The 24,427-nt window shown below is 37.4% G+C and overlaps 1 protein-coding gene across 2 annotated transcripts; it reads left to right on the forward strand.

The window, feature by feature from the left end:
* The first annotated feature begins 51 nt into the window (after positions 1 to 51).
* Positions 52 to 24,400, forward strand: LOC106042046 (serine/threonine-protein phosphatase 4 regulatory subunit 1-like). Of its 2 annotated transcripts, XM_048074641.2 has the most exons (20): positions 52 to 233; positions 366 to 410; positions 7,337 to 7,469; positions 7,818 to 7,924; positions 8,170 to 8,312; positions 8,826 to 8,972; positions 9,655 to 9,762; positions 10,890 to 10,955; positions 11,453 to 11,611; positions 12,056 to 12,249; positions 12,601 to 13,037; positions 14,498 to 14,730; positions 15,768 to 15,860; positions 16,399 to 16,584; positions 16,951 to 17,112; positions 17,200 to 17,300; positions 18,385 to 18,505; positions 19,182 to 19,316; positions 20,061 to 20,202; positions 21,184 to 24,400. In XM_048074641.2, exons 1-20 carry the CDS (start codon positions 227 to 229, stop codon positions 21,336 to 21,338), a joined length of 2,874 nt encoding a protein of 957 aa, XP_047930598.2. In that variant the 5' UTR covers positions 52 to 226; the 3' UTR covers positions 21,339 to 24,400. The 2 variants fall into 2 exon arrangements, with proteins under 2 accessions (XP_047930598.2, XP_047930600.2); XM_048074643.2 differs by lacking the exon at positions 366 to 410 and having other exon boundaries at positions 101 to 233.
* Positions 24,401 to 24,427: the final 27 nt, after the last annotated feature.

Here is a 24,427-nt window from a genome sequence, read left to right on the forward strand (position 1 = left end):
TTTGGGCGGCCCGCCGCCGTCACCTGACTGCAGCCCCGGCGGGGCGGCCGCGCTTCTCCTCCCTCTGAGGAGACGGACGGGGGGCGTTTAGGGGCGATTCTCCCCCCTCCGGGAGCTGCCGTTTGTTCAGCCGGTCGTGTTCTCGGCCGTGCGGGGGCAGGAAGCACAGGCGGCTCCTCCCTGCGCCCTCCTCCTCCGCCTCCTCCTCGCCCATGTCCATTCCAAGATGGCCGGTAAGTGGGGCCGGCGGGCGGGGGGCGCCTCACCCGGGGCACCGCCACGGCCCGGCCCGGCCCGGCCGCCCTCGCCGCTGCCCCTCCGAAGCCAACCCCCCCGGTGTCTCTCTTTTTGTTTTCTGTTTGTAGGGATCCCTTTGTATTTTGTGGATTTGCAGGATGACTTAGATGATTGTGAGTAACTGTCGTTTTGTTTTTTTATTTTTCCGCTCGCTGCTTGGGCCCCGCTCCCACCCCAGGGTCTGGCCATCGCTCGCTTTTCGCTCTCCGCGTTTTTAATTCGCGACAGTAAGAGCTGGGGCTGTGCGGAGCCTCGCAGGGCGAGCTGAAGGCTTCTCCGTGGCTCTGGGGCAGCGCGGGGGCTGACAGGGCCCTTCCCTCGTCCTCCTCGGCTTTTCGGCCTCTCAGCCCTGACACTCGCAGCCGTGCCCGCCCGGGCGGCCCTGGGGGCCATGAACCGCTCGGTGCCCGCCGGGGGCAGCCGCTGTCCCGCGGGGAAGGAGGGCCCGAGGCGAGAGGCCGCTGGCTGTGGGGGCAGCTGGGTGCCCGGGGTCTGTGCGAGCAGTGCCTTGGGCAGGGAACCTCAGGGAGAGAGAAATGGGCTCTGTCCGGCCGCCCCTGAGAGGATTAGCCCGGTGCTGCGGCCTCAGGGGACGGGGGGTTTTGTGGCTGCGAACGGGTGAAGCTTGAGGGGGCTTCGGGGGTGGTTCCAGGCACTGGGGGTTCTGCTGGGCACTCACCGCTGCGGTGCAGGCGTTGTTGTGTGTGTGCCCTTCAGAAGCTGGGAATAAACGGAAATAAAAGCTTTTGTGCTCCAGTTGGCTGACATAAGCTGGTGGTTTTAAGTTAAGTGCCCTGTTCTCCGTGCTAGGCAAGGCAGCGCCGATTCAGCTGGTACAGTGCAGAGTTTTGTTAGGGGATTAGAGCTGAATGCGGCTCAGACAACTTGAAGGAGCTGTTTCTTAAGGAGATAAATCTGTAGCCACTAATCATTGAAGTGGTGTTGCTTTAGGAACCAGGTAGGTGTGGGAGGCGGTTTCGTTGGCACTTGGGATGCTGGATTGACATTTCCATTAAAAAATGAAAACTGATGCTTGAATTTGTTTTTTGTGAGAGACTCGATTTGTTTACCACAGAAATGTTTGAGAGGGCATTTTACTGTGAGGGTGACAGAGCACTGTAACAGGCTGGTCAGAGATGTTGTGGAATGTCCTTCTCTGGAGATATATCCCCGCCTGGATGTCATCCTGCACAGCATGCTCCAGGTGATCCTCTTCGGCAGGGACTTGGACCAGGTGATCTTCAGAGGTCCCTTCCAACCTCAACCATTCTGTTATTGTGTAATAGTACTTGAAAATGCACAACAGAAGGCTTTTGCTTCCCTGTCGACTGTGAACATTCAAGATTAGGAAGAAAATGATCTTGAGGAACAGCAGGAGAAACATGAGAGTGTAATGGAAGCTAAAGCCTTCCTTTGGAAGGATGTGCAGGGACACTGCCTCTGCAGGCAGGGGATCACCCTGTAGAATTTTGTTAGTTGCCTGTTAACTGTTTTTGCTCTCAGTATGTCAGGTTTCAGCATTTCACTAGTAGGTAGCAGAAAAACAAATTACAGTTTTATTTTTTTTACTTCAGTAATATTTTTTTTTGAGATGAAATTAATGGTTAAGTGGTGGGAGCTTTTGTAAGACCTTTTGGTTCATTTTGTGTTTGTGTCCTTTTACGTATTGCAGAACATCTTTGATGTTTTCCTTAGAATTAAATTGTAACTGTGTGTATCTTAATGATTTTAAAGCCTTAATTAAAAAGCATTTTCCTACCTTAATGCTATCTATTTGGAAAGCTAGAAATCTAAAAAGTAAATAAATCAAAATGTGCAAACCTTAGAGGATAATGCTTGAAATGCATGTTTTTAACATGTAGGGATTTGAAATCATGATAACACTGGAGGAAGTCGCTTAAAAATGGGTACTGAAGGTTATTGCTTGCTGCAGTAACTAAATGAAAGATGTCTGTGTCAAGACCTTAAATGACAAAAAGCATGCATGTGTTGAACAGGATTTAAGTGACAAGAAAATTAGGAGATGCATTTCAATGTACTTAGGCTGATTTGAAGGCTGTTTTGCAGAGCTCAGCACATCAATCTCACCTGAGCTCCTCTAATCACAGGAGAGCTGTAACAGTTGTTGCAGTACCTTAAGACTTGAAAATTCTTAATTCTCTCTGCCCTAATTTAAAAAAAAAAAAAAAAACACACAAAAATCCCCTTCATAGTGCTAACGAGTGGTTAGCTCTTTGAATTGTGTTTTTCTGAATTGCTCCCAGTTCCTTTTTTTTTTTCATCCATGTAATAAAACAAAGATAGTGTTGAATTCCGTTTGCTCAGTGTAAAGCACAAACAGCAGAAATAAATGCAAATTTCCCATAATGTTTTATGGATCTTGGCCTTGAACTGGGGGTGGACATCAGTAGGAGTTAAGTGTTCGTTCTCTGTTATTTTTCAGTCTTTGGCTGTTCCTTTGAGACTGTTGGTAAAGAATTTGTATGCTAAGTTGATGAATAAGTCTGGTGCTTGTATGCAAAATGCTGGTTTGAGTCATGAAGTTAATTTAAAAAAAAAAAACAACTAAAAAGGTTCAGATAAAGTTTTGCCATAAGTAGTCATTAATAAGCATTTTACATGGGTCACTTAACATTTGTGTAAAAGGAATGATCATTTTTAGGATAAGCGTGTAAATAAAGGGAAATATATTTGAAAGCATTATGCAAACCTTGTTTATGCTTTAAAAATAACCTTCCATTAAGTTCATGAATTTGGCAATGTGGTTAGAATTGGGGCAGTCGAAGAGGTCTTCAATTTCTAATACAGTAGAGTTCAGGAAATCCTATCTAGTTTGAGATATTGTGCTAATCCAATGACTAGTCTCTCGCAAAGAGTTCATGGTGCATTTCAGGAAGAACACAGTCAAATAAGTAACTGGAACTGGATTTTTACTTTCTTAAGTTGATGAAATAGTGTTATCCACAGTGAGGTTCAATTCCACTGAAACAGACAGCTGGGGGGATTCCATTGAATAGGGGGCAAAGCTATCATAAAATCTACCTAAATTAATCAACTACAGTTTGACATTTTGTTTTTGTAAGGTGAGAAAAATAATTAGCTCAAATATCTCCCTAATAGAATTAAGAACATGTATTTTAAAATTGGTTTTCCTTCTAAAAACAGTGGAAGAAAAAAAAATGATCTAGTTGAGCTCATTAAGTTAATGCATAGTGAACCAGTATTTAATGTTTTGTATTGGAAAAAGTGGTTAGCGATACAGTGATGGTACCTGGTGATGTTGTGTTGCATAAATTCGGTAATGCTGTAGGTGGTTCTTGTAGGCTGTAACCAGCTTTTGAGTCTAGGTCAAACTAAGGCATGGCAAATTCAAACTCAGCAGTCTTCAAATAGGTAGAATAGACTAGAATAGAGTTCAGTCAGAATGGACCTGCAGAGATCTTCAAGTCCAACTGCCTGGCCACTTCAGGGCTCACCAAAAGTTCTTGTTTATAGACGGACAAATTGCAAGCTTGTTTGATACCATTGGAGGGAAAATACTGAATGCATGGTTCACCTCTGAAGGAGTATTTAGATACATTAGAAGTACAAGTTCAACATATTTCTGTAATATATTTTCTAGTGTATTTTAAAACTTGTAAGTACCTATAGCTTCTTGTTTTATGGAAGAAAAATTCTTGAGAGAAGGCAAAATGGATTCTTCCATGATTGTTCCTAACTTATGTGTACTGAGTCTGTGTGGAAAAAATTTCAGGTATTTAACTCTCTTCATCCTCAGCATAAGTAGTTTGCTCTGTGTTCCCTCAAGTCCTAGAAGCACTAATGCGTGCTTAGCTAATGTAAATGAATAATAAAACTACTCAGGTAGTGAAGTAAAGAATGTTTATCATGTTTAGAAAATTAGTCCTTGGTGTAGTGTTGTAGCCAGATTTATAATTGAGATTTACTTCATTGTTTTTTGACCTGGTAGGAATTCTGAAATATTTGAAGGGACTAATAGTAAAGTGAAATGAGTTCATTTTTAACGAGTGGGCAATAGTGTGGTTAATGGCAAGTATATTGATTTTTTTTTTTTTAAGCCTTACTCTTTGTACAAGAGGTGGCTAGCCTCAAAAATGAGCTAGCATAAGAGTGTCCAATCTATGTGCATTTCAAAAATATATACTGTAACTGCACAGGCATAAGGATGGTCAGAGTTCCGTTTTGGAGGTGGAGAGAGTGTTGCAACGTCCAAAAAGAAATCCACAATCTTACAGTCTGGCTTCCTGTGAGCTTTTGGTGCTACAGTGGGTTACTTCTGGAGCAGGAAGCACTGGGTGCTGCCTCTTCGGGTGCCGCGCTTGGTGGGAGAGTTAGCCCTGGGACAGGTGGATAGCTGATCCTTACTAGGGCAGTGTAATGTAAGTTACCTACACTTGTGCAAATAAATGTTTCGAACCTGACAACTTGAAAACTATATTAAAAAGCAGCCTTTAGAAATGATAACGACCAATTGAATGGAAATAAGGGTGTCATAAGAATCCACAGTTTTTTTAAGAAAACAACGAGTAACTAGCGTATGTTGCTAATCACGTAGCTGTGGAGTCACATGTCTATGTAAACATCTTCAACAACAACACAAAGTATAATCTGCCAGTTTTCTTCTGTTTGAATCCTGTTGAATTTATTGATTGGAGCTCACTGTCTGCAAGAGCGCAGAATTACTGTCTTTTAATTCAAGTAGGTTCCCTGTAAACTGTGTTTTCATAAATGTAGTCTCTTTTTTTTTTTTCCCCCTCCTGAGACCCCCAGGTATAACCTTTTATCTCGAGTATGTTCAGATGTAGTTTCTTTTTTAAGCACTGTGTTTCTGTGGAGGATGTTTTGGCTTCAGTTTGTGTCTGATACTAGGAAACCATGTTTCAGTTGTCTTCATCTCAGGTCTGTAATTTGTCCCAGTAGCTTTTGCTTTCTTTTGTATTGAGGACAGCAGAATAATACGTGTGCTGATAAATATTTCTTTGTTAAGGTAACAGGTAACTTCTGCGAGTTTGGAAAACAGTGTCTTCTAGAGATTCAGTCTATTTAAGGATAGAAAGCAAAAACAAAGTATTAAATAATGGGAAATCAATTACAGACATGAAATCAGATTCTTTTGTAGGGAAAAAAGCTGAGGCTTGGTACCTCTTGGTAATAGAGTATTTTTATATAAAAATGAATTTATAATGGATATTAACACAGTTCATCATGCAGGTCTCAGATTAAGGAGTTCTTCAGAGAAGTGTTGATGATATAAAACTGTAGATAGAGTAAGAGGATAGAGTTGAAACTTAATTATTCTGATTAAGGTACTGCCACTTCAATCCTGAAGAAACCGTTGTATCAGAGACCGTGTAATTACATACAGACACCATTTAACCCACTGGCAATTTCAGAGTGTATTATGAAATGATGAAGACTTGTCTTTAAGATGTGCAAAACCTTTGTAGTGATTGGGCTGGCACATTGAGCAGGACTGTAAGTTTATTTACCCAGGACACTGAAGATGGGGATGCGCAGCTCTTCACACGCACATTTGCTGATCTTCTGAGTGCGTCAAAGGGAAAGGGTATTTCTGTTCTTCCCATTTTACAAACAGAGGAAACAGATGCTATAAATGAAACAAGGTTTGGTTTGCTCATTTGTTTAGCCAAAGCTCTGCTGGTTTCTAATATGGAAGCACCGTGTAACTTCCCCTCCCTGAGGACAAGAGGGTTCTGCCTGTAGAGCCGTGGCTTGGAGTGCCTGGGCTTCATTCCTACAGGCAGAGTTCTTACAGCCCATTTGGCTTGTCATTGTGCTTGCAAATTACTGCCAGTTTTGTGCTTTCTTGACCAATTCAAATACCTAATATTGTGTCTGGCCAAGTCAGAAACTGGCTTGTTTTCTGCAGTGGCTGTCACTCTTAGCACATTTGCTGGCCTGAGGGAGACTATTTCTCACATATGAGAAGCTGTGTGGCACCATTTGTACTTACGGAAGATCACGGGTGTTGTGTGATTTGTGTGAGCAAAGCGCACATTATTCAAAGTGTGCTTTGTTGGGAAAGTTGTACGCCCAGAGGAGAAGTGTCAGCTACTCCATTGCAAATTTTTCCTGTAGTTTTAGTTACTGTGTGTGTTCCTGTATCTGTTGCAGAAATGAGAGAATTTGTCTGGAAGATTGAGTTGCAGACAGGTTTCTTCAATGCCTTTGCTTTAAGAAATGAGCACAGGAAATAATTTGACAGCAAAGTTATATTTCCTATCCCCCTCACAGCCTTATTTTTTTTGCCTGCCATCTATAATCAAGTGCATGTTACTGGATTCAGTGCCTGTAAGATTTTGGTGGTATGGGGTTGGTATAGTAATACTTCGTTAAAATTTTACAAATAAAAAAAAGGTTTAGAAAACAGTGGTTTTATTTGGGAAACTCAGTAGTTAAGAACATCTGCAGTAGTAGGCACCCAGTATGTCCACAGATAAAGTTGTTTTTTTCTCCAAAGCACCTGTGTGGTTTGAATGTTTGGGACCCTGTACTTGCAGTGAGAAAAATGTGCCTTGGTAACTTTGAAACAGACACAAGTTTGCTGTTTTAAAGCAATATGCTTTTGCATTTTCTATCACTGAAAATTTCAGTTTCTTTTAATGGGACTGATCTTCCTTTTGAATTTGTCTGTCAGTTTGTGGCATGCAATTCTGTCAGCTGAGCTCTCTTTAATTTTATAGTGTGGTTAGTTCATTCACATTGCAAAGTAAAATGTATTAAAAGCCAAGGATATTGTGACAGCTGAAACAGGTTACATTTCAGTTACATTTCAAGGCTTGAATTTGCTGGTCTACATGCAGGTGTTGCCCTTGAGTTCATTGGGTATAACTAAAGATTTTTTCTGGTAAGCAGTTTTCAGTGATATATAAATAGTTTTGCTTTGAAGAATAGCTCTAAAAATAGGTAGAGGTATTGGTATATTTTATGTTCCAGCATCTCTTGCTGACTCTTGGGTGATTTTTCTTTTCTTTTGTTACTCTTCTTGCCTTTCAAGTTGGATTTGAAGATTATGGACCAGACTGTGATAGCATGAGGATAACAGCATTCTTGGACATTCCAGGACAGGATAATTTGACTCCACTGGCTCGTTTAGAAAAATATGCCTTCAGTGATAACGTATTTAACAGGTAAGGTTACAACAATCACACCTGATGGCGATACGAGTTTTATAGCATGGTGGGTCTGGGGGCATTGCTGCTACTTTCATTATTTTGCTAAATGCAAAATTTGTTTGAATAACCGTTATGTAAAATTTCCATTAATAAGTTTTCTTTCTTGTTCGTCTAATATCTCCGGACTCAGTCTTCGTTTTTTTGGGGGTGTGGCAGAATTGTATAGCTAGTATGACTGAATATTTAGAGAAGAGCTTGATGTGTGTTTTTTTGTGTCCATTTCCATTTATTAAGTTCCTCCTGCATCCCACTTTTATGTTGTTGACAAGATATCAAGGCGGTTAATCTGTTTTCCTTCCACAGGCAAATTATTGCCAGAGGTCTTTTGGATGTCTTTCGAGATTTCAGTAACAATGAGGAAGACTTTCTGACTGTAATGGAAATAGTAGTCAGACTCTCTGAAGATGCAGGTTTGAATGCATTTATTTTAATTCTTCTAACTCTGGACTGTGGTGATACATGTAAGGGTATTTTATTTGTGTTTACTTTATGAACTGGCAATCTTAGTGGTGATATTTCTTTATGTTTCGAGTCTTTTCATCTTTTTCTATTGTGAAAGCTTTAAAGCAAAACAAAATCCTAGCTTTTTCTTAATGTACTTTTTTAAAAAAAAATCAGTTTACTAATGTAGCTTTTACTTCCGTTTCCTTGGTAGAACCAACTGTACGTACAGAGCTGATGGAACAAATACCTCCAATTGCCATTTTTCTGCAAGAAAGTCGACCAAAATTCCCAACAGCATTTTTTGAATACCTTATGCCCATAGTAGTGAGGTATCTCACAGATGTTAACAATCAGGTAGGCAAAACAGACTATGGGAGTTGAATAGTTGGAAAACTTGCTGTGGTTTGAACTAGAGATATGAGGAACAGAGAACAAATTTCCCTTTAATTGATACCTAGTTATTACATATTTATTGTATTATGTATTATTTGTATGTATTGATTTGAGCACACTTTGCTAGGGATGTCTGAATATACATATTTTTACCCTAGTGGATAATGGGAAACTTGTAGGATTTTCCTAATGACATACTGACACAGTCTGTTATTGGAATTGTAACTTACAGGTCCTGACTTCTACTTCATATTTCAGCTTCTCCTCAGGATTTGATTAAAGGGCATCTAACAGTTACAGTAAAATTTACTGTTTATTACTAATTCCTTTTATTGTTAAAGCTGAGGGTTTTTTCTATTTTTTAACTTGTACCTCTGTGTTCAACGAAGACATGCTTTCTGTAGTTCTCGTGTCACTAAATGATGTTTTTACAGTCATAGACTTTTGTTCTGTTCGTTCTTATTACTACGAAAGGTCAGAAAGGCAGGTCAAGAAGCACTGCTCATACTGCTGGAACAAGATCTTGTTGCTCAGAGTGACATTGAAAACAAGGTGTGTCCAATTCTGTTGGACCTCTCTGCTCCTGACAGTGATGATGAGTACAAGGTGGAAGCTGTGAATGTAAGTGAATTCGAAAAACTCAATTTGAAAGAAAGCTCATATCTTTACTTTTTAGGCTTTTTATTGCTTTTGTTCTCTATTTTTTAGCAGTGCTATTACAAAGCTCTTTTAGAATATATTTATAACAACTTTGTGCAAGACTTAAATAAGCATAAGAAAGAGGAAATAAAAATTGTACTTGCATTTGTATTGCTTGAGAACTTTACGTTAATCATGGAACCTAAACTTTCTATACCAGTATTTCAGTTTCAGTATGTGTTACTAACTAACTTTAATTATGGAATTAAGGTGTTAATTCTTAAAAGGTCTGAGTATGGGACCTTGTCTTCCTTGTACAAAAATACTACTGTATGTAGACCACACTGTAAGTCGTATTGAAAATGTATTTATTAATAAAAGCCAATTCTCTGCCTTTTAAATCCAGATAAATAATGTAAAGAAATACTGTGTTCAGGAATGGCAGTACAGAATGGTTTTAAATACAGCATGGAATGATTTTAAATAAAAACTACAGTTGTGCTTTGCATAAACAGGTGTACAAAAATATAATCTAGAGTACTGAAATCTATTTGATGGTAGTTGCTTTCTTGCTCTCAGAAGTAATTTCTAAGAGGAGGTTTGGACCACGCTTATAAGTTGTATAATTTTCTTGTCCTTCCTCATATCCCCTTCCTGATTTTAGATAATCTGTAAAATGGCTTCTATGTTGAGCAGAACAACAGTTGAGCACATGCTGCTTCCTCGTTTTTGTGAACTTTGCAGTGATGGGAAATTGTTTCAAGTCCGAAAGGTTGGTGTGTTTTCAACCCTGAAACGCTTCAAAGGAATTTGTATGTACATAGCTATTCAAATGCCTTCTTGAGGAATTTAATCATGGCTTTCACTAATGAAGTTGAAAGGGTCTGGAAGAATAGTTTTAATTTATTGGCATGGCTTATAGATTCTGTATTTCATTAAAGAACTAGATAACAGTCCTTGGGAAATAGCAGGTTTTGCACCATTTAATAGTATTTCACAACCTATTTTTAAGCCACAATATTTGGTTCTATGATGCAAACAAATTACCTGCTCTGTTATCTTATTTCAAAACCAGAAATTCAAAAATAGGTATTAGACGTTTTTCCTTTTTTAAAACCTGTTGTTCAAAGGAGAAATCTCAGAAGTGTAAGATTCCTTTTAAGTCATGGTCAAGTACAAAGGGAAGCTTGTAGCATAAGAAATCTTAAAATAGTTCAGTAGACTTAAGGGTTGTGCTGAGCTTCAGCTTGGTCCTTAACATAAGCTGATGGTGTTGGAATTTGACCTGTATTATAGCATTATAATTGTTTTATATTAAATAAAATGTACTTTAACACAGGCACATGTTAATTCACTTCACATTTCAGCTGTGTTGTTTTTTGCAAAATGGGAATGTCTCTTCTGCATTAATTACAGAATTTGAATATAATGCACTGTAAATGGGACTAACTTGAGACATTGATTAAACTTTGCTTCAGCAAAGTGCTTAAGCCAGCTTCAGCTCTAGCAAAGATAATTCTGTCTGTACACCTAAGTCCTGACCCTCATATCATATTTTAATCTGTTTTGTTTTGACAGCTGCTGTTCAAAGTCATTAAGACTTCCAAGTAGGCCTATTTGCCCTTTTTAGTTATTACTGAAGCAGATGACTCTCTTCACAATGCAGAAGCCTTTTCTAGTATTGATTTCAAAGGCATATGGTTTATGGAAGCCTGCTCTAATGAGTATTTGTTCAGGATGAGTTAAGGTTACAGGATGTAGTTACGTGGCTGAAATTTGAATAGTCAAATGTGCATTTATTACAGGGGTTAAATAATGCATGGTGAAGTTGATGATAAACCTAATGCACTCGAAAGTGTGTTAGCCAGAATGTTATTCATGACTCTTTCTATTTCTTAGATTTGTGCAGCTAATTTTGGTGACATTTGTAATGCAGTTGGGCAAGAAGCCACAGAAAGACTTCTGGTAGGTAAAAAATCAAAATCCATTTACAAGATGTGTATTTATCAGTTCAAAAGATTTAATAATAATTCTTCTGTTGTTTTCTCTGTGAAATAATCTGTTTATGTAATTTTTTTAAATGGCTTTATCTAAGGCTTTGAATGTGCTTATATGGCAAAACTGGGATTGAATAGAAATGGAGAATGTAATTGATGGTTCATATGCATACTTTCTCTTTTCCCTGAACTAGATGATCAAATTATAATTTCAGGAAAAATAAGCCATTAATAATACTATTTTTTCCTACTGCATATAGCTATACATGAAATCCCATTGAAGGGGAGGTATATTTTTCCAGTTTCTTCAGTTAATACATTTTTTTAATCTGTCCCTATTCTCTTCTTCACTCATTTTATTCTGAGTTCTCATTGTCTCCAGTTTCCAAACAAATACCTTGATAGTAAGTTGCTACAGCCTTTGCTTAATTTTTAATTAGTCTTGGTTTTGTTTATTTTTGGCAGATTCCCAAGTTCTTTGAACTTTGTTCTGATAGCGTTTGGGGAATGAGAAAAGCTTGTGCTGAATGCTTTATGGCAGTGTCCTACACTACATCCCCAGAAGTCCGCAGAAGCAAACTATCCCCACTCTTCATCAGTCTTATTAGTGACACTTGTAGATGGGTAAGCAACTCACTCTATAATTGATGTCTTCCCAGGCAGACACGATAATGGGCAAGGTGTGTTTTGCTGCGATTAGATTCTTATCTAGTAAAAGCTAATCTTACTTAAAGAGATGATACCTTGTTTTTCTTCTCTTCTGTTACTTAGAATTCCTATCAATGTTTTTGTAAGTGTATTGTTCTTCTGAGAGTACGTTGCTTGTGTTAAAGATACTAGCTGAAGTATGTAATGATGTCCTTCAAATTTGTACTTAAAAAAAAAAAATCCATGTTTGTTAATATGCTGTGATACCCTTTGTGTAGGTGTCACTTATTCATAATTGGTAAAACTTGGCATTAAATGAAGCTATTACAGTAACAAACAACTTGGGACCAAACTTTATTTTTCAGCATTAATTTTGTGGGAGTTGCATGAATCCTGAATGTTGTCTTTTTACTATCCCAGGTTCGTCAGGCAGCTTTTCAGTCTCTTGGCCCCTTTATTTCTACTTTTGCAAACCCTTCAAGTGCTGGTCTTTACATTCGAGAAGATGGGACACTGAGTATCCGACCGTCAACACAAGATGTAAATTCCAATTCCTGTCAACCAAGCAACAATATAACTTTAATTGCCTCTAGTACAAATGCTACATCATCCAGGTAAAATCATAGGAAAGATGTGGTATAGTGGAAGGGAGAAGCAAGAAGGTAATTCCTGTAGTTGCTGCTTAGGGCTACAAATCTTAAGAAAATAGTTCCAGAAAAGGTATGAAAGGTGAGGTCGTGCATGTATGTCTACTTGAGCGTAGCCATGTTATTGAAGTGAAATTGACTTTGATGGCTTGACAGGAAGATAAAGGGAAAACTGTAGAAGTAAAGTGTAGTGCTAACATTGTCTTTCTGTGTAGAAAGTAAGCTTCTGTAGTTGATGCTACCTTTCATGAAGTTATTTTACTGAAAAAGTATTGTTAGAGATACTTTATATGGGTAATTATGTGTATCTGTTATCAGTTCGGAACAACCAATGGAAATCAAGTCAGAGTCATCGACTGAGGAGACTTCAGCTGAAGTGAATACGCCGCTCTCAGTTGAGAACCTGAATAAAGACACATGGGAAGCAAGTTCAGATTGTTGTACAAGTCCTGGAGAAGATCTGTCTAGGTTGTCTCAGGATGACAAAGTTGTTGCTCGTGTGGTTGAAGTCTCGAAGGACAGCAATTTTCCAGGAACAAACTCAAGGCTACAGTCTGCTGAGGATGTGTTTAATACTTTTCTATACTGGCGCCCTCCTCTGCCTGATATAAGTCAGGACCTGGAGTTGCTTCAGTTCAAGACTGAGAAGCACAAAGACAGCTGCTCTGTGCCATGTAATAACTGTGTTGCTAGTAGTGAAATAAAAAAAGTTCTAGAAAGCTTACAGGAGCACATAGATGATCCAGATGTTCAAGGTGAGACTCTGTAACAATAAAATAACATTCTCTCCCAGAAAGTTTTCTCCCGGCTTTTATAAAAAACCTGGTCTGTATTTTAAATGGTTTGGTACTCATAAGGTGTTAGGACTCACCTGACAAGCCTGTCATACGTAGTCAACTGTTTCTCATTCCACTAAGTCTCGAGTATTCTAGTAAATTATCAGTTTTCATCTGCCTGTTTATTCATTCCTTTTTTCTGCATGAAACTGGAGTATTATTTGGCTTCCTTGCTATTCTGTGAGCAGTATCAGAGTGGCAGTATGGCATATCTAGATGGCAAGCTAGAAAGGCACCAGGACAGTTTTTCATGTCTGAGAATGGAAATGAGTAGAATGAAAAGGGAAGACCTAGAGGTGAAAAATTAAAAATAAAGTCGTGAAAGAAAGCAGAAATTGAAGTGAATGAATGAAAAAAGGAAAAAAGTGCAAATTAGTTTTGGAAAGAAAAGGGAGAGTAAAGGCAAGAAGAAAAGAGCAAAAGTGTATTATGTTCAACTAAAGCAAATGGCAAGATGTTAGCTTGACAGCTATGCAGTGGGAAAATGAATGGTTTGGAGAGACATGGGAGAAAGCAAGAACATGTCTGTACATCCCCTTTTCATTCTGACTTTAGTTGAACAGTCATGCTTCAATTCTCAGAATAAGGAGGTGCGGCTATTAATTTTTGTTTCCCTTCTGCTCTGACAGCCAGAACAGTTTTAAAACAACAAAAGAACCGATAACAGGCATATTTATAAATTCTCCTATCCCCTCATTTCCAAAGTATTCTGGTATTCTTCACCTTTAAATTATGCTCTAATGTCTCTATAGTCTTGAGACTGTACTTTCTGTAGGCCTGTGGAGATATAACTACCTTTAAGTTTTTACAGTTTGCATTCTGACCTCTTAGTAACTTCATGTTGTTAGCAGCAAAGTTTCTCCGAAGTTCATTGGTGATGTAGTGGTAAACCCAACCTCTAGTGTTCTATCCACTTCTGCAGAAGTTCAGAGGTGGTTTTACTAACTCCCTCCTCTAGCTAGATTGTGGTTGTTTTTTTTTTTTTTGAGAAATGTTTGAAATGCGCATTATTGCCTTTTCCAGGTAGCTGAAGCAATTCAAGAATATTAATAAAGAATTTGCATTAATATGTTTGACAATATAAAGAATGAGATGTGAGCCAGTGTACTGTGATACCTCGTGAGGGATTATCAGAAATATGTTTGTGGGAGAAATTGATAGAATGCTTCTGCTGAAAATGTTAATGTATCCATGTCATTGCTCTTAATTTATGTGAAGGTTTCATGGAAGAGTAATAGGCCTTTCTAACAGCAAATGTTTATTAATATGTTTCTGTGAAGCTTAGATTTCATTTCTTTTTATCCTTTCAGATTAAGTAACTGTAAGTTTAATGCTTTTAAGTGCAGAAAGGATACTAAATAGTCTCTTGCTTTATACAGTTCAGGTCCAAGTGTTGTCTGCTGCTCTAAGAGCTGCTCAGTTTGATTCTGTTGGGGAGTGTGAGACCAAAAAAATGGAAGAGAGCAGTGGCAAACTTCAGAACAAGAACATTTCAGGTGAAACAGCTGTTTCAGATGCTACCTGCAACCAGCTGGAGGAAGACATCCTTTCATCCCCTGCATCCCAGGATGATATCAGCGATGAGTCTGCCCCCAGTATACTGAAAAGCACAGTAAGTGTGCATTGGGCTCCATGACTGAAATGAATTCTTACCAGCTGAAGTAATGTGTGTGTTCATGTAGTCCCTGACATAACTGACCTGCTTCTGATCTGAAGCCATTACTACATTGTAACTATCATATGCTACTTATTTAGAAAAAAAAAAATAATAAAATTACTGAGGGCTATTATTTCTGCTTGCACACAGACTGCTTAAGAGTTATTTTTTTCAGTAGCCTTGTAGTTTTCAGAGGAAACGTATCAAGTACAGTCTCACCTCTTCCTGCAATCGATCTAAAATTAGTCTTTTATCTTCAAGCAGGAGGCTGAATCAGGTGGTGATACCTACACAGTTCCTGGTTACTATTTCTTGACAGTAATGTACAGATAGGAGTAAAAAGAATCATTTGTGCAGTATTTAATGTTGCTGAAGCTAATTATGAATGATTAAGAAAAAACTTTGACTACAAAGAAAAATTGCACATAAGACCTGTACAAATAATATATATATATATATATATATATATATAAATGTGATCTTTCAGACTTTCTGTGATTTTGGTCTTTTAAACCTTTTGAGTTTTTTCAAAGGTTTCTGTTGATATTTATTTGGGGAGAGGTTTGTGCTTCATGATTTGATAGGCTTGGAGCTTCCAGTGGTATTTTCCAAAATAAGTGATGCTTTTATCATGATATTGACTTGGAGTAACTGCTCAGCTGCCTTGTTTAATAGTTAGTTTTTATTCTTGGCATAAATTTATCTAAGAGTATAATAAAAGTCACCACACAAAATCTGAGTAAGTGTATTGCATTAAATTCTGTTTTAGAAGCAAATCTGTCTGTGATCCTAATAGTGTTTGTCTTCAGTGTACAGCTGTTGTCTTTTTTGCACTTGTATAAGCACACTGAATAAGGCTTTGCCTGTACAAGACTTTGTCTCTAACAGGCTATTTTGTATTTGAATTGCATTGTTCTTACTGTGATGTTTTGAAATAATTGCAAACACTGCTAAGTCTAACTCATTTCACTACCTAGTATGTCCTTTTACAGGATTCAGGGGAACAACACAGAGGAACCAGTGTATTTTTAAAGAAAGAGCAAGAAAATAATCCACCGTTTGAAGATGACAAGTCAAAGTTACAGGTGATTAAAATAGCATCTAACTGCTTTAGTGGAGTAATAGATACAGTTCATCTCATCCTTAATACAGCAATAGGCTTTGCAGTTGATCAGTTACAGAAGATGAAGAAATGCTCTGGGCATTTAAAGAGAACTAGTTTAAATCAGAAAACTAGAAAAATTATGTTTCTGGTAAACAAGCCTACCTGTTGTCTTTTTGGTGCTTTAGAGGCAATTCATGCAGCAGACATTAGCTGATGATACCGCTTTGTCATTGGATTTATTGTTTGTCTATAGCAAAGAATAAATTTTCAGTTTGATTTAATGTAGTCTGTTCATGAAGTATTATTTACTGTTCATTGCTGACAGCTCTATCCTAATGGGAGGACTAATAACTACTCATTTGCAGTTTGTAAAGCAAACCCACAAAACGGGTGTCTTGCCACTGTTTTTATTTTGCTCCCAGCTGGTTGGTAGGAAGAGAAAACTGCAGCACAACAGGTGTATTTTCTTACTGAACCTAAATTAATGGCAATGTGTGTTGCTGATGTGCTCTCTGTAGGATATCATACCTCAACCTTTACTAGACCAGTACTTGTCAATGACTGACCCTGCTCGAGCCCAGACTGTTGATACTGAAATAGCCAAACACTGTGCATATAGTCTTCCTGGAGTGGCCTTAACGCTGGGCAGGCAGAACTGGCACTGCCTGAAAGATACATATGAGACGCTGGCCTCAGATGTACAGGTAAAAAAGAAAAAAAAGGGGGGAAGGGGGGCAAACCACCACCAACAAAACCCCCAAACCAACAATAAAAAAATCTTACAGCTTTCTAATGATATACCAGAATTTAGAGATTTTTTAGCTTTTGTTCAGTTTACTTCACTGAAGTTATAACATCATATTCTTCTTTGTAAGGGATTTAAATATAGAGTAAGAATTTAAAATTCAAGATTTAAATCAGACTTCATAAATGTAATCAACATTTTCTGCTTCTGTGTAGCTTGCTCCATTTCTTCTGCTCTCTCAATCCCTCACATGGGTGGCATTTAAAAGCTGTGAGTTTTTCCACTTACGGTACCTAATCTGTATCCCTTCTTAAACTGTTTGCAGTGGAAGGTACGCCGGACGCTAGCTTTCTCTATCCATGAACTAGCAGTTATTTTGGGGGATCAGCTAACAGCTGCTGATCTGGTGCCAATTTTCAATGGATTCTTGAAAGATCTAGATGAAGTGCGCATTGGTGTCCTTAAACATCTCTATGACTTCCTAAAGGTAGGAAAGTGTAATTTAATTTCTGAAGATAGTATCTTCAGAGTTTTGAGTTTGATCAGCTTTATGCTAGTAATGTTTTTCCTTTAGTTACTTCATGCAGACAAAAGGCGAGAGTATCTTTATCAACTTCAAGAATTTGTGGTGACTGATAACAGCAGGAACTGGAGGTTTCGTTATGAGCTGGCAGAGTACGTAATTTTCTTAATGTCTGATTTTCATGTATATCACTGACTCAGAAATAGTTTTGTTCAGAAGGTAGTGCACCCTAATTCTGAGCTAAAAGATCACAACCATTCTTTATTAAGGAACTTAATTAGGGAACTTAGCTACTGGCATTTTTTTTAAATGCAAACTGTGTTGTGATCAACCATGATAGAAACTTAAATGTCTGTCACATACCAAATTGGAGATCTGGTTTGCATGTAGCTTTTGAAATATGACAGTCTGATAGATACTATTCGGTGAGAGTTCAGATTTTACTCAGTTCTGGACTGCATGTAAAATTAGGGAAATATATATAGAGAGTTATTTTTCTATTACTTATCTGCAGGATAGAAAAGTCTGTTCTTAAAAAAATATTTGTTTGGCGTTTCCATATGGCTGGGTATATAATGGAGATAGTTATATCTCACAGTTCTTTTTCTACAAGCCCCGTTGATATTTAAAGCACCCAAGGAATGTTTGTAGATATAGTTTGCAGCTAAAATCTGACCTTCGTATTTATCTCGTCGCTTTGTTTGGGCTGTTGAGGATTTACTCTCCCTTTGTAGTTTGGCTCAACAAATTTAAATCTTACTCTGGTGCAGCGCTGTTGTACAGCAGTCCTCTGACATCTAGTGGAGAGTTCTGTAACTTTATGTGGTTTGTTGGTGTGACTGAAATGAGTCCAGTACGGTTTTGTAGATTTAAATAATTTTTAAAATGTAGACTTGTACACCAAAGTAAATCTGTGATTTTTACTTTGAGGGAAGGTACACCATACTGGTCTGAAGTTACAGAGAAATGTCTCGTACTTCTGTTTGTATTTTTTTTTTGTTATTTTGATGCAACAAATTTGATGCTTTGTTGATCTAGCTTGGATGCTTGGATAAAAGTTTCTTGCATCTCTTGTATCTCTTTTAATATGCGTGCCCACCTGTGTGAAGAGAAGACCTAACCTCTCCAGGTGCTTCGTAATAACCATGGCCTTTTCAAGGCTCCAAGCGATCCTTATTGACTTTAAACAGTTGGTTAGTGTTGCACGTGGTTGAGTTAATCACTTCTTTGTTTCAGGCAGCTGATCCTGATACTGGAACTCTACAATCCCAATGATGTCTATGACTACTTAAGACATATTGCACTGACTCTCTGCTCCGATAAAGTTTCAGAAGTTCGGTGGATCTCCTTCAAACTGGTAGGGGATTTAGTTTGCTTACTGGAAGGACAGGAGGAATATTATTCTTAAGAGGGATATCTGAAATTGCTTATTTTTATAGCCTTGGGAGCTACTGTCTGTAGGCAGAAGTTACTGACCTTTTGAACTTGCTCAGTTTTGATACACGTGTTTAAAAAGTAAACTGTATAAAATACATTGAGTTGTCTGACTTCTGCATATCTTAAAGCCTTCCTCATTTGGCTGTATGTCAGTGACAAATGTTTTTAACTGGATAGAAACCAGGAAATAAGACTACTCAGAAGAACTTTCCCTGAATTCTACTTTTAGAAACAGACATCCAAAAAACACCAAAAAAAAAAATCTGACCTTTCCTCAAAGTTTATTTAATCTATGGACTCCATGATAATGCCATCATCCCGTAGATGAATGAGTAGAAAGATTCCTTGTTTGTGGAACTGTGGATAAAGGCATTATTTTAACGGTTGTTTTATTTTAGTGGTTTTTGTTTAACTTGAACACCTTCTTATGCTTTCTCTACAGAAGGCTTTTCTCCAAAATAAATGTAATAATTCATTAAATTCTTCAGGCAGAGCTGGTTATACTTTATATGTTTGTTGTGTCTTCGTAGGGTTCAAATACAATGCCTTTTCCTAAAGGCTAAAATTTAAATCTCCTTTCTTCCTTTGCTTCACAGGTTGTAGCAATACTACAGAAGTTCTATGCAAATAATGCAAGTGCACTGGGACTAAATTTCATTAATGAACTTGTTGTGCGGTTTCGTCACTGTTCCAAGTGGGTTGGAAGACAAGCTTTTGCCTTCATTTGTCAGGTTGGAGCGTTCTTTCTCTGTGGGTCTACATACGTTTAATTTGGAGCCAGTTTGAGAATTTTCAGTAATGTAGGCAAAACCAAAATTTGGACTTGAGAATTTTTTTTTAGTGATTCTGTGGGCAGGGCTGGTGTCAGCAGTAGCAAATGGCTATCCAGGTTTGAAGCCGTGGTCCATCTTGTGCTACACCACCTGCTGTTACAGCTGATCCTTGTTCCTTTCTGGCATCCTAGTAGCTAAGTTAGGAAGTAAATATATAAACTTATAAAACGTGATAAACATTTTGTAATACCTATGTTGACATGCTGGGATAAGGGTTTACAAGATCCCTTTGAGCTACCAATGGCAGCCAGATGCCAGGAACTACTTTGTTTGCTTTATTTTCATGCCTCCCACCCGTCACACTTCAGCCCCCTACAAAGGTTTGCTCTAATAAGGATGGAGAAGGGGAGGTGAATTTAATACTGAAAGGCAAAGGAGTGATGACAGGCAAGAGAGCAGTATTTCCTAAAATATAGCTGAAATTAAGTTATCTGCCCTTGTTGGTTCATCTTCAGAATGGCAAGATGCATTTTTAGAATGTTTTTCAAAGGTTGTACTGCAATATAAGGTGTTTATTCAAAGTTAAACTCTGTCTTTTCTAAATGGTCAGACAAAATTAAGGACAAGGTAGAAAGGAATGGCAAATACTGTAATTTTAACATAAATCTTGCTTTCTCATGTTCTGTCTTTATCCTCCTGTAGGCTGTGGTGGAAGAAGAATGTATGCCTGTTGACCAATTTGTTGAACACTTACTCCCCAGTCTTTTAAGTCTTGCTTCAGATCCTGTGCCAAACGTAAGGGTTCTGCTTGCCAAGGCTCTAAGGCAGACCTTATTGGAGAAAGGTGTGGTCATTAAGAACTAATATCTTACAAATGCTGTCCTTCATCTGCCAGTGCAGCTCTCTATAAATTGGCTCACTTGACTAGTAAAAGCCTGTTTGGTTCTGCTTATACTGAAAACACAGTTGTATGTTGTAATCTGGGATACTGTATTTAAATTCAGATTGAGGGACCTAGATTTAGAAATGCATAATATAGTGGGTGTTCTGTCTTAGGATAACTGTTTACCATCATCATCCCTGAAGGGCCTGAAACTGACATGGATAATATGTCCAACGTAATAATGCTTCATCCACTAGAGGGCAGCTACGTACCTGTTTATAGCAGGAAGTAATGCAGTTACTGCATGTTGCTGCCTATGTTTATATTTGGTATCTGTAGTGCTTATGGCAAATAGATTTTTATTGGGAAATTTTAAGTATCACCTTAGATTGTATTGTTTCGTTTCAAAACTTTATTTTATTTAAGTCATCTTTGTGGTCCTTCAAATGAAATGTCACTCCTCTTTCTGCAAATTTTGGCTTTGTTTTTTTGTCTAAAGCTAACAATCGTAGTAGGAAATAATGTAATTTTGTGCGCCGCTACAATTTCCTGTATTATAATTCCTTAGAAAACAAAACTCTGTCTTTTCTGAGTTAAAGTATGGAGAGTGTTTTGTGAAACACTGTACAAAGGCAGCTTCCTGAGCTTGCTTTTCCTTGTTGGCATGTTTCCATTTAGGGCTTATCAAAAATAATTTATATTTATAAATACTTAAGTACCTTATAAGATGAGTAAAACTCAGCATATTTCTTTCTCTGACAGTTTTCTTAGCTTGCTGTAGCTTCTCTAAGAAGTTCATAAATTGGATGAGCTATGCCAGATGTTTTTGGCATCCTCTATATTTAGGCACTGTGCATGCCCTATAGTTTTTTTTAAAAAAAAAAAAGTTTAATTTCTTCTTTTGGCTTTGATTAAAATTGTCTTTTTCTCACCTTATTCTAGCTTATTTTAAAAGTGTTGGCAATCCTCACCTAGAAGCTGCAGAGGAGACCATTCTAGCTCTGCAATCTGACAGAGATCAAGATGTGTCCTTCTTTGCTACCATAAAACTAAAACAAAACAACATGGACAATACTCCCATTGAAAAACAAAACTAGTGTGTTCTTCTGCAATAGCCCCGGACGCCAAAATGGTTATTTGCACAACATTCATGGTTAGTATGAATAAGGCGAACAAATACGAAAATTAAGTTTTTAGCACAAAGTGACAAAACAGCTAGAAAGGGCCTATTAAGAAATGCCATACTCTTTATTTCATGACCACCTTTCATCTACAGATGTTTCTACATTTGTCTGATATGCATGAGCAATTTATTTCTTTTCCTAAATGTGGGTGGTAACTCTGATCTTACCTGCAGTTCAGTATTGTATGTAAATTCTTACACGTACTCAGTGTTTCAGTGTAATTGAAATTTCTTTTTTAACAAAACAGTTCCTGTAGTAGTCTGCTATAAGCTTCTAATGTTTCTTAAATCTTTTTTTGATTATAGCAAACTTACATACAGATATTTTCTTCATTTGTTATTGTAGCTTTTGTATCATTTCAAATATTGTGTTTTATTTTATCTGAAAGAAGTGTATGTATGTGAATAGCTCTTAAATTTCAACAAAAAAGGATGAAGAATTTAATTCTGTATCAGTAGGGAAAAAAGTTCAATCATTTCATTTTATGAAGTAGTTATTCTGCTAGAGCTAAGGCATGATTCGTTTTTACTTAATGTGATAATTTTCAAAGCACAGAGTTTGACATTCTTTGTATATCGTGACTTTTCTATTATTTTATTTCTAAACTATACTCCTACAGGTGTTAACACTGTCTGTTACCATTACTGCTGGTGCTGGTTAGTTGTAGATAGAACATTAATTTTCCAAACTGAATATTACTCTTTCTGCTCGGGTGAAGTTCCCTTCAACTAAAGGATTCAGTTCCTTCAGCGTGTGCTATTTCTTTAGAAGGGCATTACAGTTTTACAGACTTAAGCTTTTTTACAGGTCTCTTTCATTCCTACTTCATTTGAAAAGCACCTTTTAACTAGTCCAACATCCAGCTCCCCATCAGTCTGTTAATTTGTTTGTAAGACACAAAGGATATCTGAATTCTAGAGAAACTTCAAGTAGTAAGTGTTCAGAAGGAAGGCGTTAATGCAGTTTATAACTTCTATTGATTGTATGGTCAGGGTTGGGGCACACAACAAATGGAGGCTATTGAGATCTATAAGCTTACATGGGACATGCCTTCTGTGTATTTAGACGACTGTTTCAGAATAAGGATGGAGTGAGTATACAGGTAGAGCAAAATTCTGCTAATGAAATCTGAGAGAGTCTGACTAGTTTGCAAAATTACAAAACTAATACATTTTGGTGGATCCTGTTTTCTGTCATGTCCCAAACCTATAGTTAGAATGGGGCTTGAAAAAAAAAAAAAAGGCTTTGTTACTCCCTTCATATTTTGGATTGGTCCTTCGTCCTGTTCAAAAACTAATGATTACTAAAGAAATGTTTTTATGTAATGATAGTTACTTTCTCAGTGAACACAATTTATCATAAATAGGCCTGTGGAAATATTTCTTTCCCCTTATTTCACTGTTATTACTAGTGAGTAGTTCAAGTGGGTGAAGATTTTTGCAGAAATAACTTTTCTTCTTCTTCTTTTGTTTTAAATCTGGCTCGTCTGTGATAGAGCAAGTAGGTTCCTCAGCTGGGCTCTGTACTTTCTGAGGGTTCAGTTGTGCTGAAAAATTGAATGTTTGTCTAACTAGTCTTGTATTATAATGTACAGTATTTGTATTAAATTGTTTCCTTGTGAGCTCACAAAATGCTTTTGGAAGCTAAAGGCAGAAATGTACCACTGTTATCACTGCTCTTACAGTAAACAGTACAAACTCTGTAAATTCTGCAACATTCTACATTTAATTTTTTACAATTTTTTATAATTTAAAATGGTTCTTCACTACAGACTTTTTATGATTGCAATTTCTTAACAAAAAGACCCCTCAAGTTAATTTTTTCTAGTTCTAATATCTTTTTCTAATGCTGGCATTATACTAGTATTTTCTAACAGTTCAAATTTTCTAAGGCCTTTCTGACAAGGTTTTACTTCTGTTTTTCTATTATCAGTTCATTAAATTTCTCAGCACTGATCAAATTTTTTAAGTGTGTGTGTATATGTAAGTATGTTTGAAATGTATATATACTAGATACTTTGAACATTAACCCAACCCAGGTTTCTGTTTGTTAGATAATCTTTTAATAATTACCTTTTCTTGCAATAATCCACTGGAAAACACAAGCTTTTGTATGATTTAGTGTGTTTGGTTAGTGTTCATTAAGGATTTTTAATTAGAATATTTGTAAACAATAAGCCACCAGCTATAGAATTTCACTAAAAGGCTAAACAAAGTTGTTTGTTTTTAACAACATTTGGTACCTCTCTAGCTCCAGAAATCATGTCCATTTCAAATGATAAGATTTCAGTAGAGCATTTAAAAACTTGTTTAAACTCTACAGTTGCATGCACTAATGGAGGGCACCATAGTTTTGGGGTATGTCGTTTGGTTTTTTTTCTAGGCAATGTGCAGGTCTGTTAAAACAGGTTTACCCTTTACAAGGTTTGCCTTTTTGTTTTAATTTTATACTAGAAGTGATTTCAGCATGATTGAAGACCGCACTTTACGTCTTGTAATAGACAAATGTATGCAATGACGAGTAAAGCTGTGTGTTAACATACAATTCTCTGGGTTGTTTAAATTATGCAAAAATATGTATTTTAAAAGCCAGATGGAGCAAAGTTAGGTAGCTGATCCACTCTCACAAAAGCAGTAAGAATATCACTTCAAAGCATTTCTAGCTAAGGAACATGAGAATAACGTTAGTGGGTGCAATATTGCTTGAATGCTATAGGGAATTATCAAGCACTTGTAATCCAAAGCATGTTAGTCATGTTGCTTAGAATTCGAATTCACTGGTATCTTATGTATGATGTACACTTGGCATCTGTGAGGATGCTGCCCTAGTGGCAGTTGTGACTGTACACAGTGTTGTTTAGAACCCAGTTAAATGAGGACGCTCTGGAAGTGTCATTCATTTGTCAGAATAGAGAATCTATGTAACTTTCTATTTGTATTTATCTCAATAAATTCTGTGACTGTTTTATAAATCAATGTGTAGTAACTGGCTTTTGTTACAAG

The sequence above is a fragment of the Anser cygnoides genome, chromosome 16 (genome assembly GCF_040182565.1).
Source record: "Anser cygnoides isolate HZ-2024a breed goose chromosome 16, Taihu_goose_T2T_genome, whole genome shotgun sequence".
NCBI lineage: Eukaryota > Metazoa > Chordata > Aves > Anseriformes > Anatidae > Anser > Anser cygnoides.

What these genes read in the sequence shown, in the direction of transcription:
- LOC106042046 (XM_048074641.2), top strand. An exon ending in TTTCGTTATGAGCTGGCAGA is followed by an intron (nt 17,301 to 18,384) that starts GTACGTAATTTT and finishes TCTTTGTTTCAG; the next exon opens with GCAGCTGATCCTGATACTGG. An exon ending in GGTGGATCTCCTTCAAACTG is followed by an intron (nt 18,506 to 19,181) that starts GTAGGGGATTTA and finishes TTTGCTTCACAG; the next exon opens with GTTGTAGCAATACTACAGAA.